Source organism: Fusarium fujikuroi, chromosome FFUJ_chr09 (assembly GCF_900079805.1).
Source record: "Fusarium fujikuroi IMI 58289 draft genome, chromosome FFUJ_chr09".
Classification (NCBI taxonomy): domain Eukaryota; kingdom Fungi; phylum Ascomycota; class Sordariomycetes; order Hypocreales; family Nectriaceae; genus Fusarium; species Fusarium fujikuroi.
In genome coordinates this window covers 254,766-268,087 of record NC_036630.1, presented here as the reverse complement: position 1 = coordinate 268,087, position 13,322 = coordinate 254,766, and the positions used below count along the sequence as shown (strand labels likewise).

The 13,322-nt window shown below is 47.4% G+C and overlaps 5 protein-coding genes; 2 read left to right on the top strand and 3 right to left on the bottom strand.

Moving 5' to 3' along the window:
• Positions 1 to 583: 583 nt before the first annotated feature.
• On the top strand, positions 584 to 1,720 carry FFUJ_10098 (uncharacterized protein; the record flags this gene model as incomplete). Its single annotated transcript, XM_023567926.1, has 1 exon — positions 584 to 1,720. One exon carries the CDS (start codon positions 584 to 586, stop codon positions 1,718 to 1,720), a length of 1,137 nt encoding a protein of 378 aa, XP_023435298.1.
• Positions 1,721 to 1,918: 198 nt separating this feature from the next.
• FFUJ_10099 (uncharacterized protein) lies at positions 1,919 to 3,581 on the bottom strand (the record flags this gene model as incomplete). XM_023567925.1 has 3 exons in its annotated part: positions 1,919 to 2,244; positions 2,322 to 3,058; positions 3,118 to 3,581. 3 exons carry the CDS (start codon positions 3,579 to 3,581, stop codon positions 1,919 to 1,921), a joined length of 1,527 nt encoding a protein of 508 aa, XP_023435297.1.
• An 821-nt stretch (positions 3,582 to 4,402) lies between these two features.
• Positions 4,403 to 8,697, bottom strand: FFUJ_10100 (uncharacterized protein; the record flags this gene model as incomplete). XM_023567924.1 has 9 exons in its annotated part: positions 4,403 to 6,280; positions 6,339 to 6,459; positions 6,512 to 6,799; positions 6,851 to 6,962; positions 7,017 to 7,200; positions 7,249 to 7,610; positions 7,677 to 8,114; positions 8,169 to 8,385; positions 8,437 to 8,697. 9 exons carry the CDS (start codon positions 8,695 to 8,697, stop codon positions 4,403 to 4,405), a joined length of 3,861 nt encoding a protein of 1,286 aa, XP_023435296.1.
• Positions 8,698 to 9,201: 504 nt separating this feature from the next.
• On the top strand, positions 9,202 to 12,468 carry FFUJ_10101 (related to promoter binding protein RUSH-1alpha; the record flags this gene model as incomplete). XM_023567923.1 has 11 exons in its annotated part: positions 9,202 to 9,426; positions 9,488 to 10,119; positions 10,180 to 10,275; positions 10,431 to 10,543; positions 10,600 to 10,633; positions 10,689 to 10,871; positions 10,919 to 11,794; positions 11,845 to 12,030; positions 12,079 to 12,163; positions 12,278 to 12,367; positions 12,421 to 12,468. The coding sequence occupies 11 exons, from the start codon at positions 9,202 to 9,204 to the stop codon at positions 12,466 to 12,468; spliced, it is 2,568 nt and encodes an 855-aa protein (XP_023435295.1).
• Positions 12,469 to 12,570: 102 nt separating this feature from the next.
• FFUJ_10102 (uncharacterized protein) lies at positions 12,571 to 13,260 on the bottom strand (the record flags this gene model as incomplete). Its single annotated transcript, XM_023567922.1, has 1 exon — positions 12,571 to 13,260. The coding sequence occupies one exon, from the start codon at positions 13,258 to 13,260 to the stop codon at positions 12,571 to 12,573; it is 690 nt and encodes a 229-aa protein (XP_023435294.1).
• Between the last annotated feature and the right edge of the window lie 62 nt (positions 13,261 to 13,322).

Sequence of the window (13,322 nt, the reverse complement as noted above, 5' to 3'; positions counted from 1 at the left end):
GCGGCCGCTCTTCAGAATCCTGCATGAGCTGAAAGTAACATGCTCCTAGCTATTGGCTGCACTTTTCCAATAGCGGCGTTTCGTGAGTCTGGTGTCACATTGCCAAGAACAACTAATGCCTATTAGCAGTAGTGGGACCCAGCCCCGCTGATACTGAGTAAATAGTCTGTTAATAGTTCTGAGATATTGTTCCATTTCGGTCGTAGCTGCACAGTATCTCAGACACGGATCCCATTCGACTGGTAGATAAGTGCCGCCTTTGGACCAATATCAAGCCACAATACGCATATTCAGCTCGCCTCTTTTCAATCAAACTTTTGCCAAGTAAAGAATTGGGGTCACTTGATATGTGACCCGATGTTCTAGATTGGACTGAAGACATTTGTCCTTACGGCAACTGCATTGTGATACAGGGTTTCCCAGCCAGGGGGAGCTGAGCTCGCTACTCGATTTAAGAGAACGAGGCCATTTACCGATATCTGACGTCCTGGTTCGATCAAACCTCCCCAGAGCATCAATGCCCATCATACCTTATCTATAAACCACTCTCCAACCCTGACTTCGATCATAAATTCTCGCAGCCATGTCTTTTCCGCCAAAGAAGGACCGCTTCAAGAGTAGGCCTAAACGCGGCAACCGCCCTGAAAATGACTTCAGTGGCGAGGAAAGCGAGAGCGAGGACCGCCCATCAATGGACGAGGGCGAAAGGAATTCCGTACCCAATGGAAGTAAATGGAAGGGTGGTAAACGTAATGGTGTTATCAACAATGATGAAAGTCCTGGTTCGGCTGGACCGAATAATCACAAAGCCAAAGACAACCCCAACAGCAACGAAGAGGTCGAAGAAAACGATAAAGACGATAAACCAAATGCAAACGATGGAAAGGGAAAGAATATCGTGAAGCAGAAGCCAAAGACAGGCAACAACAATGAGATCTCGAAAGATGGTAATGGGACCAAGGGCCTTGGCAAGGACAAGAGTAAAGACACAGATTCCACGACGGTTTCTGACAGCCCGGAAGAAATCACTGTACAGGGATTCGATCGTGCTCAGATCAAACTATCGCCAGCGCAGCGCCAATTGCTTAAGGCCTTGCGTAAGAGCAACGATACGGCCAAGAACGAAGAAGATTCTGCCAGCGAGCCAATTAACGCGTTCAAACAGGGGGTTATAACCGCCATGGAAGATGTCGTCGATGCAGTCGAGAACTACATTCAAAAGACAAGGGGTGTCGTCGGCGGAGAGCGAACCGCCATATGCATCAAAGATCCAGAAACAGCAAACAAATTTACCAAGGCTCTCGAGACTGTCGCCATTAACCAAGAAGTCAGCAAAGCTCTCCAGGAAACGGCCTCTCAAGGGATCAACGGAACGTCTGGGGCTAGGGTCCTTGTCGCTCTTGGTGACCTTGCTCTTGTTGGTGTAGGCAGCTTCGTCGCCATTGTCTCTCAAGGCGCGGATTCCACCACAATCGCATCATCCATCTCTTCGCAGGTTGTTAGAGACGCAAAGTCTGTAGTTGGTATAGGCAATAAGACGTTTGAGGAGGGTGCCTTGCAAAGTGATGATGCGAAAGAGTTGATGAAGCTTATGGGTACAAATGAGGAGGCTGTCGGAGAAACTGGAACAATGACTCAAGGATCGCTGAGAACGTATGAGGAGTTCAAGTCGATGGTAGCATTTTTAAGGGCTGAGAAACAGGGGTCACAGACAACTTAGCCATAGAATAGGATGGCCAGGACTTGGTTATAGGATAATAGTTACATCTTGTTTAGCTCGATGGAATTTGGCAATAAAGAGACATCGCAAGTAACTAGTATTATCCAAAAGAAACCATAAGGTAGCATAACGTAATTTAGGAACTAAACAGAGTATGGAATCATTTTACGTTTGGTCTTGTCAGTGAGGCGCATATGCCTAACAGTAGGCAAAATAACATCCGCGACATCGATAAAACCTGCTCTCCTCCTCCCACGTCGAGAATACCCCCGTTACCCCTTCCTGTGTCATTTCCGACCTCAAATTTAGGCGAATAGGACAGTTGCCGGGCGCGTCAATGTACGTGAAGGCCAAGAATATGCCCAAAGGGTCCCTCGACATTGGACTCTTGAAGGACTCGGTGCGACTGCTCTCGCGCGTTGTTTCGAACGGAGAGACCGGATAGGTGAGGTCGCCGGATCGGATTGTCCACTCATCTGACTCATGCGCGATCCAAGAGACAGTGAGGTTGTAGATCTCGGAGTCTTGTAAAGGCCGTGTTAGCCTAAGCGTAGTTGGTGGTGACTATAGGGTTTTCGAGACAAAGAGGCGAGATACTTACCAGCCCACGTCTCCATGTTCACTGTGAATCCATTCCTGTCGACCTTTGAAGCGGACACGCTAATGCGGATATTACGCCCCTTTAAAGTGTCGAATCCTGTAATGAAGACGATTACTTCGGGTATGGTCCTGAACGGCTTAGTGAAGCTCCGGTGGGTTGAACGCGATTTTCCACCAGATAGGTACTTCCACTCGGTGTGACCGGTCTGCACTCTCTGGTCCTCTTCTTCGAACGAAAGGATAGAATATGAGGCATCAAAAAGATTGGTGTCAGCCCAAGTTCCCACTTCCCATGTGTATTCTTTCTTCTTTTTAATGTCGGTAATCTTCGACTGGAGGCGGAAGTTGCCATTAGTGCCCATATCCAGTCGGCAGAGTCCTGCCACTATATTGTTCGTCTTTGATGTTATTGCCTTATGTACTCCATTAGCATTCAGTCCCTCCTTGAAGCCGTTGAGGTTTCTGATACTAAAGCGGTCGCATAGGGGCTTCGGCAGCAAGGGATAGAGCGATTGCAGAAGGCTGCGTGCCTCTACATCAATGACACGACCACCATGGAGTGAATCTGCGCCGCTGCTTCTCAGGGCAGATGGGAGGTCGTGGTGCATAATTGAGGAGCTGTCCTGCAACTTCTGGCAACCTGTTGCGGACTGAATCATAGTAGCGTAGTAAGCGCCGCAAAGCTTTTCAAGTTCGGGTTTGTTGTATGATAGAGTCTGCTTCACTTGAGCATGAGGTCTAAGTATACATGAGCTTTGTGAACAGAATACTATATTCGGAACAAGTATTGGACTTACAATCCCAGCGCATGGCCAAAGAGATGCGCAGCCAGTCTCTTGGTGTATGCATGAGAGTAGACCACTCTATCGTCTTTCCAGCCCCCAAAGTTGAAGTTCATTGTTGGCTTAGATTGATCATACAGACGAGCGCGAGCGCCAACGCAGCTCCAATTGGGCACATCATTTTGGAACGAAATGCGGATTTTCGCGGCACTGCCAGCAGGGAGCCATTCCACGGTAAGCCCACCACCCAGACCTCTTAGCCACTCCTCAACGACAGATTTCATAATGTCTAATACCCAGCTGGGGACCGCACCGCTCGACATCGTCGCGATACTGATTTGGGAACCACCAGGCCATGGCACGATGGAGTCAATGCTGTCGCCATAACCCCCGAAACTGGTTTTAGGGTCTTGGGGGTTGCCGGGTGCACAGAACATCACCGGCGCCTTATGCGTGATGGGCGCTGAGGTGGTAGCCATGGTGAACTTGAGGGGATATTGACGATGGTTTTCCTCGAGAGTCCCTTCTTCTCTTGTTTATGAGGAATTGAAAAGATACGAGTTGTGAGCAGGATCAAACGGGCTGGGGTAACGTCTGATTCCCCATACCTGTTGTCGAAACTCAGCTGGCAGCGATGATGGCGTTCAATAAACAGGCCTGGAACAGCCGTCTACAGGGTTGCCCTATCATGCGTACGCCCCATTCCTAAATAGGCTTGAGGTGGGGTGCGAACACCTTACGCCTCGCACAGTGGTCAATCGATGAATGATTGGTGCATGCGAATTACGCCCATAAACGTAGAAGAGTTATTGACCGTGGTACTCAATCTAACTCAGGCCAGGATGGAAATATTATTGAACATCGAAATCATTGAAGCTTTATATAGACCACCCTGTAGAGCTAACTGTGATAAGGTTAAGGGGCCAAAAGAGGCTTCAGCCTCCAGGCCATAAAGGCAAAAAACACCAAAAAAATACACACAGGCAAAATACTTATTGCCCTTACTATGACCTAGGATCTTGCTTTTAGCTAAAAGCTAGATATACTAATAACTAACTTTAGAGATATATTAACAAGTGGCTGCTGCTCTTCCGTAATGATGGTTCGTTGCATGACGACTGAGGTGAAACCAGCATATAGACTATCGAGTGACCATCGCAGTCAATTGGTGGCACCCTATTCAAAGCCCTAGTACCCGGTGTTGCTACGCTCTTCTTGACTTGGTGGACGCACTACGGCCTATCTAGCAAGTATTGAAAAGTCATACATTCGAACCTCTGCATCTTCTCTACACTACAAGTCAGATTGGGTTAAATCCAAGTGAATCCATGATGTCCAGTGCTTCTCGTAACATCTCCTCCTCTGCAAAGTCTCGCACCTTTCTCTGATCGGCATCACTCGACTTGGCTTGATATTCCACCAGGATTCGTTTCACTTCGGAACATGTAAGTAAGAACTTGGCTACTCTCTTGGCTACTCTGGGTGCGGATCGTAGACGGTACAAGTTTAGTTGCTGATTATCCAACCGTTCTATTGCATGATGTAATGGTGTGAGCCCACCCTCGGATTCGTCTGGTGTCCATGCAAGTCTTGGGTCTGCTTCAAAGAGAGTCTCGAGAGCGCCTAGAACATCACCGTAAAAGGCACCTCTGGATAACGCTGAAAATGCGGTCTGGCCTTCGTTGTTTCGACTGAAGAGATCGATAGACTTCTTCTCTATCAGCACGCGAATCGATCGAGTGGATTTGTTCTTGTATATTGCCGTGTGTAATGGACTTTGGCCTGAATTGTCTTTGCCGTTGATATCCTCTGTATGGTCAACAACCACTCGCAAAGCAGCTTGCGAAACAGAAAACCTCAGTGCTGTATGTAACGGTAGTCTGCCAGCACTGTCTGTAGTATTGGCGAATTTACAACCGTCGTATTGAATAAGGCGCCAAATCATGGACATACAGCTACTGCAGTCCCCTTCGCACATCCATCTTATGCAGGAATGCAATGGTGTGCCCCCATTCCGATGTTTGAGTTGGAGATATTCATCATTCGCGATATCCATTAGAAATGCGGCAACAGAGTAGCATCTCCTCTCAAGTGCCATGTGAAAGTAATCGAGTTGTCGAAAAAATATGTCTCTCCAGATCTTGTACTCCGCACAGTCGTACTGTGCTGTTAAAGTCCCTTCCTTATTGTAAAACACTGGTTTGACATATCGGAACCAGGTATGTACTAAAGTGGTATCCAATGAGTGAGAGTCTGCTTCGGCGAATCTACTGGGCCTCTGGGATATCAGCTCATATAGAACAGCCTTGATCACGTTCTCATGGTCTCTTGGCTGTCTGATGGTCAGACACATGTTCAATGCGACTGGGCTGCGCGCGTGTATAGCCCGCGCAATGTTCTCTGCCAAAGTCGAATCGTCTGGGCCATTTCCATGCAGCAGAAAGAATTCTAAAATCTCTAGACGTTCTAAGTGAATCGCCCGACCGACTGGAACTTTCTCGACCCTACCTTTGCACGTGAAATGAAAAGGGTCGACCCCGTTATCGACTAGGTATCTGCAAATATGGCCATGTCCAGCCTCGACAACAACACAAAGCGGCGTGACAAAAGTTCTGACGATGCCATGAATATCGGCTCCCTCACGGTGAAATCTCTTAACCTCATCTAGGTCGCCAGCATTACAGGCCTCGTAAAGATCCAACTTTCCTGTCTCCAACCCCGTAGGAAAGATTGCTTTGGGCTTAGTTGTATTGTGATGGAAAGCCTCATTGTGACTTTCCAGTCGCTTTGGGGAAGCGTAGCCAACTGTATGCGCGAAACAATCACTATGGGGGCACCTGAAAGGCCGCTCGTGTGCTGCAAGGTGTTTCTTGAGTGCCGCTTCGCTTGGAACCCCTACGGCAAACTTTGCACACAGAACCCTGTGACACTTGTACCTCAATGGCCCCTCGGTGGCGATAATGGCGGTTTCAGACTTCTCTCGTTGCAGACCGATAAGGGTTCGCACAGTGAGCACATTCTCTTCAATGGCCGATTTCAGATCTTGGGCTGCCCTATCACTCTCTTCTGGTTCAACGGCAGAATCTCTGCACATTGCTTTGGCTAAATCAAGCGTTGCTTTTTTGGTAGCCTCTAATTTGAGTGCCGAATCTGTCGAAAGCTCTAAAGCCTCAGATTTCTGTATGTGGATGGCATAGTAAGCGGCAGCATAGTCCAAGTACCCAAAATATCCTGACTGAATATCGGCAGTGGCTCTTGCTCGTGGTAAAAGGTCGAGAGGATAGATAGCGATAGCAAAAGAGCGCCATGTCAATATGTTCCTGGAACAGGTTGACTGTGCCATTGCGAACAAGGTATCTATGGTTATGTCAGCTAACTTTAATGAACTGAGGCTGGTGCATGGTCTCACGTGGTTGCTGTTTCATGCACCATGCTGATGAACTGCTCAGATTCTATGTTAGGAAACATGTCGCAGTCCGTGACGTCAACGAGAGAGCTGCATATGCTTTTGCAGCTATCTCGACGCAGATTCCTCATGTTACAAGTCTGCATCTCTGCATCGATACAGAATCGTGACTGTATCTCGCGCCATCGAAGGGGTCTGGTCGCGCAGATGACCCAACCGAGGATCTTCTTGACAGTCCCACGACGGGAGGGTCCATGTTTATTCAGGATACGTTGAGCGATGCGGTCGTAACTAGCCGTATTAGCGATGATGTTTCATGTTGGGCGTCATTTGCATGCTCACGCTTGGTCCAAGTCTTTTGGAAATGTTTCTCCTTCAAGTTCATCTTCAAATTCTTGTATGGAGTCCATCGCCGCAAGGTTGTCGAGTACCACTCGTGCATACAGAAACATGCCTTCATTTAATCAATATTCATTGAATTTAAGAAGAGTCGGGGTAGTATACATACCTTCAGATGCGCCTGATATTTTCGAAATCAAACTTTCTTCTTCCTCCCGTGTCAATGAGAACCTAGCCCGTATCTTCGCAGCCCGGCCTTTGGTGAACTGCTCGATGTCCTTTTTGTGATCTTCAACCTTGTCAAGTCGGATCTGGGGATAGGAAGACAAAAGGGCATCAAGTCGTCCATCCCTCTGTCCACAAATCAGTACCTTTAGGTTACAACTGCGTGATTTGGCGACAGGGAAGAGTTCGTTGAGACACCAGTTTATGGAAACCTCATTTTCATTGTCCATTGCCTCGTCTAGTCCATCAAGAACGATTGTTGCTATTGGTCGAGCGGTAAAGCAGTCACTTGCAAGTTTTTTCAGATCGGCAAGTTCAGTGGATTCCATAGTAGACAGCTTCTCATAGACCAATCCCATTATAGTTTCGTCTGCGTTGACGAGCTGCATGATGAGATGTTGAAGCATGGATCGAGCCGCTCTTCGGTTCGATACGTCGTGCTTGAAAAAGAAATAAGCTAGGCAGCTTCTCCCAGAAGACTCAGCTGCTTGTTTTCGCTTTTCATGACGAATGAGTGTCTTCGCTAAGGTGGACTTTCCTATATATCAGATAGTTGGGTCAGCGGACTGACGATCGCAAAATTGCAAGTACGTAGATGACTGACCAGAACCAGGAGAGCCGTTAAGGAACAAAATCCTATTTTCTGAAGATTTTCCCACTTCCCAGCATTTGAAGATCGGATCGGAGAATATCCAGTTACCGGAATTCTCAAGTATAGGATCAGGTGTTTCCAGTTGAAGATCACTCCGGGATTTTGAGACATCGAGTCGACTTTCTAAGTAGGTCTTAATTTCCTGCGCTCGTATAGTCTTGCTTTTTAAATGCTCAGAAGCCAAGGTAGACCTTATCTCTTCGAGACTGGTTTGTAGACTACTGAACTGGCTTTTGGCGTACTGATCAGAGTCTTGGACCTCTTTGAGGATAGCGTGGGATTGCAGCTTGTCGTCTGATAAGAGAGCCTGTTTGCGTCTGAGACTTTCAAGAATAGGCTTGATTTCGCGTCTAAAGCTTCCCCATGCCCATTTGAAGATTCTTTTCCACTCTGGGCCAAATAATCAACAGTGTATAAGAGATACAGAGGGGCGGGTATGCCAACCTGGACGAGAAAAAACATCAAGAACGCATCGATGGAATCGAAGGATGTCAGAGAAATAATCCTCCAAAATCAACTTCAAGTGATCTCTACTCTGAATGAGGGTATGAAAGAAGGCAAGGTTACCTAGCGCTTCTGCGATCTCTTCGTAAGCGTCAATCAGCTGCCTGATAGCGTCTGTCCAAGTGGTGGCAACCATAAGCGCCAGCTTGATCGGTCCCTAGAGTACGTCATTAATACCAAAATGGTGGCCGTTGACGGCTTGCCTTACCCAAACAAAAGCCACAAAGTCACTCGCATTGAGGAAGATTGTGACAAGCTTCTCAATGTGCTCCATCGCTTGGAGGAATCTTTGGATGCGGGACAATTTGCAAAGGCCATTTCTGCGCCCCAATATATTCTGAGCTGTCTGGATCGTGTCTTTCAGGGTGTCCTGATTGGCCCCATCCATTTGCTTGATCTGATCATCAGAAAGCTCTCGGCGAAAGAGGTCCAGAGACCTTTCGAAACTGGTTTGTCGGTTTGACGACATTTTAGTTGGTCGTTAGACGGCTGTTGACAGACGTGGAATGAAGCTAAAGGAACAGTTTTTGGGGGATTAGGCCAGGTATCAACAAACGATATGCACGTCGCCTCACTTTCAACCCAAGGCAGACCGAGTCGTGTTTCGTGGCTGAAAACCCAGCCAACAAGAGTGAAGAATCAACCGCTGGGGTAGGACAAGCGGGGCAGTGCTGTAATTTTAGGCACGTAATGGATCTCAACACAGCCTGATTGAAAAGACTGCCTAACGCTCCAAAACAACTTGTACAAAATATAGCCTGCAAAGTCACTGTGATCTGAAAACAGGGCCCTTCGCTTTTAGGTACTTTGGCCTAGTGGCTTTGCGAAACACACCTGTTAAGGCTTTTTCACCTTGATCACCTTGATCACTAGGGCGCTAACCAAGCAGGACGGCCAATCTCATGAGACTGCCACAAACCTTTCCCTAGTCTAGGGGAAAACTGAAAAGGACTCTGAACATACCTATTCTGATATGACTCGACCTCTAAAGAGACGGAGAGATCCCAAATATGACACCGAAAATGGCATTTCGTATAGGGATGCTCAGAGACAGGCTGTCTGCCACGATGGAACAAATGCTCCCTGTTCTCTCGACTCTGTCATGGAGCTAGACTTGTCGAGTGATACGAATGGCATTGGAGATGACATCCCAGTTGCAGAAGGGAAATTCAGCGAGGAAAGGATATGTTATGGAGCGGTAAGGCGACTCGCAAGCCTCCGGATCCTCAAATGCTGACACTAGGCGTCATGATCTGTAGATCTGCGGAGCACAGGTTCTTCTGAATCCTCACACTGAGATACCTAATGAGACGCAGCCGTGGGCCAGGTACTGCGTATTTAAGATGGAGCCTGACGGAAGAACTCACTACTTGATTGATGGCAGAGAGACCAGCTCGAAGAAGAGATCAGTTCTTGACTGCGATACAGCCGCGATTCTGACGCTCGTGGCTAAAAGATCCGGAGAAATATCTTTCGCAGCGGTCTTTGGAGTCGATGTATTTCGTGGCAAGCGGAAGAGGTCTGGAAAGGGCCTACCTATCGACATCTCAGTCAACATCTATGGTCCTAGAAACTTGATCAGCGACGTTGATAAGGCGTTGTCCGAGATTGGCACTTATCGCACTTACCTCCAGCATCCTGTATTCCTGGAACCTGGTATCCCATACATTAACCCCCAGTTCTTTTACCCAACTTCTCAGAAGACCGACCTCAGACATTTGGTTGGCTCAAGCTCTCGGGAAATCCACACTAAATCCAAGATTTCTCAAGAAGTTGAAGATGTTATGGAATCCTTGGACGTTTTATCAGAGGAGATTACGGTGCCCAGTGGTGGTGGCCAAGATCTACATCCGATTCTGGATCGGTTCCTTCTTAACACAAGACCGAAAGAGTATGCCTTCAATCAGAAAGCTTAACAATACTATGAGATGCTAATCCTGAGCACCAATAGGCACCAGCTGAAAGGTGTTGAGTTCATTCTCGGCCGCGAGAGCGAGGAAGTAGCCACGCAAATGCACAGACACATGCTCTTATCGATCCATCATAGGTATGTTTTTTGACATCTATGCGAATGCATGCGAATGCATGCGAGTAATTGACTTTGAGCTTTCTCTATAGCCTGCTATCTCACTCAGACAAACCGGGTCGTGGCGGAATACTTGCAGATGTGATGGGTCTCGGTAAAACATTGACCATGCTCAGTGCGATTCTTTGCTCGAAGCAACTGGCTCAGTCTTTCTCCTACGACACCATGAGCAATAGCGAGAGGAATCATGCACCGCTGAGCATCACTCTTGTTGTTTTGCCATCTCGACGTAAGTTCCGATCCTGAATCTACTCTACACATGGAAGATACACTGACAACGTCAAGAGGTGCTTGATGTTTGGCAGAATGAAATCGATAGGTGAGTATGAGTATTATAGAGCACATAACCCCACTATCAAACTAACCAAGAGTAGGCGCTTTCAACCTCACACATTCAAAACTGTCACTTTCCACGGAGACGCGCGACCCAAAAAGCGAGAACTTCTTCTCGGTCACGACATCGTCCTCACGACTTATCACACCCTAGAAAATGACAATCGGGGAAAAGGGATTCTGAACTCCATCAATTGGTCGAGAGTTGTACTTGATGAAGACAAGTATCTAGATATATGACGAAGTGACCGAAGTTCCTCTGACAAATAAGTCAAACAGCCCATCAAATACGAAACTCTTCGATCAAACTGCACAAAGCCGCTGCTGCCCTCGAAAGCGATACTCGATGGTGTCTGACCGGAACGCCCATTCAAAATAGCTTCGACGACCTCAGATCACTGTTGAAATTCCTGCGGTTTGAACCCTTCTGCCGAAGCAACCTTTTTGAACAGCACATAGTCAAGCCTTTCAGACAGGAACAGCAGGATCAACCGAGCGGACTCGATGAGGCGAGAAACCTGAAAATCATGCTCAAAGTGTGTTGCTTGCGGAGAACACAAGCGAAGCTGGACCTTCCATCCAGCAGCATACAAAAGGTCGACGTAAAGCCAACTGAGACTGAGAAGTCAATGTTTACAAGTATTCTCGACCAATGCAAAGAAGATTTTGACAAGATGGCCGGCAAAGAAGGGAACTGCAAGAAGTCCAATGTCCTTTTTTCAGCAATCATGAAACTCAGAAGGGTTTGCAACCACGGAGCTATTCCTATCAGTGCTTGCGGCTCAAAACGCACGAATCAGTTGGCTGTGCCCAAAGCGAAACGGAAGGTCTCAAGGTCACCGAGTGCAGAGCCAGCTTGCGAATTTTGTGATGAAAAGACTGGAAATATTGATCTGATTGGTGGCCTTGACAGCTGTCCCATTTGTGGTCGACTGGAATCTGAGATGAATGACGAAGCTTCCTCCCTGGCGCCCTCACCTAGGCCGATACCATCTCCAACGCCATCTATGATGGATATCGATACACCGGAGCCTTCTACTGGAGAGTTTTACAGACAGTCGGGCCATGAGTTGAAACAGAAATCTTCAAAGATGTCAGCGGTCGTGGACAACATCAAGAAATCATGCCTGGAGGCGGGGTCTAAGAGGTAAGTCTCCAAAAAGCTCATCTTGTATAGTATTATTGATGGTTGAACAGTGTTGTGTTCTCGAGTTGGAGAGACACTCTCGATGTACTGGCAGCCATATTGGGAGCAGAAGGTATTGCTTTTGTTCAGGTTGACGGGCGTAACCCGCTGCTAGGCCGAACAGAGCTACTTAACAAGTTCTGTCAGGACCCAATGATTCGAGTTCTTCTCATATCCATCAACACTGGAGCAGTTGGGTATGTCTACCTTGCAATTCCAGGCATTTGTTGCTGACACGCATTCAGTCTCACTCTCACGGAAGCAAACATGGTACATATCGTTGAACCGCAGTGGAACCCAGCCATCGAAGAACAGGCGATTGCAAGAGTTGTCAGGATGGGCCAGAAGAGGCCAGTCACAATCTTCAAGTACATAACGGCGGCTTCTATTGAGAACGCAAGTCTTCCCAAATTCAACTTGATGATATAGACTAACGTCCTATAGACTGTTGTAAAATTGCAAGAGAAGAAGACGCGAATCATCAAGCTATCGATGCAAGACAAGGATGGCGCTGAATCCGATGCGAACTTGGATGTAGGCTATGACACTTTTCCACTCTTACTAGACTATATCCTAACCTCGAGCAGAGTTTCAAGTTTGCCATCGATCCAAATGAGTGGGGGGTTGTACCATAAACATGCCTTGTCCAATTAAGCACCCCATAGAGATGTTGAAATATGCATCTCGTCCTCCTTCGTGTCACTGCTTAGCTAGTATCTCTCGTCTCACTTTAACAATCACCGTCCATTTCTTTCAGTTCCCTTGGTGCCCAACTGTGTGCCAGCTTGTTCCAGAGTTCCCATTGCAAGCATGAATTGCCCCGAGTAATACAGAATCCAAACGGCATAATCCATCCAGACTTGATGTGAAGATGATACAGGTACAAGAAATCTTCCCGATGCCAAAATTGTATCAGATACCGTAAACACAACAGCTCCCAGCGCGACCTTATCATTCTCGGTCGTCAAGGCCGAAAATATCATGCCCAGAATTGCACAGGTGTAGAGAATAATAGGTAAGCGAAGCTCGCTATTGACTCTCGGGATCAGTAGCTTCAACATCGTAGGTCCAAGTAGAATAGCTGATATGACGATAGCGACGCGTGATTGATCCTCTAGAACCAGCCGCTTTACACCAGTCTCAAAGAAAAGCGCGATGTAGAAGAGATGCGATGTTAAGAAGCTTCCAAGACCTGCTAGAAATGCTGGTTCGGAGTTCCAAGCAAGAAAGGCATCGCCCAACGATCCGAAGCTCAACGCAGCTAGAAGATATGCCGGTCCATTGACAATCTTGACGAGGACCGCGAGTAGAGATACTGCAAGGGTTTTGGTGATCATGCGCGAGTAGCTCGGACTCGCACGAGCTTTGACGCCATAGAGGATGGCTGCAGTAAGTGAACTGGCGACAAGATAATTTTCTGGCAGCATCGTGTGTATTTGGTGATATTATGGGTAATCGAGGCGTGCTCTTGAATGCGAAGTTGTGAATT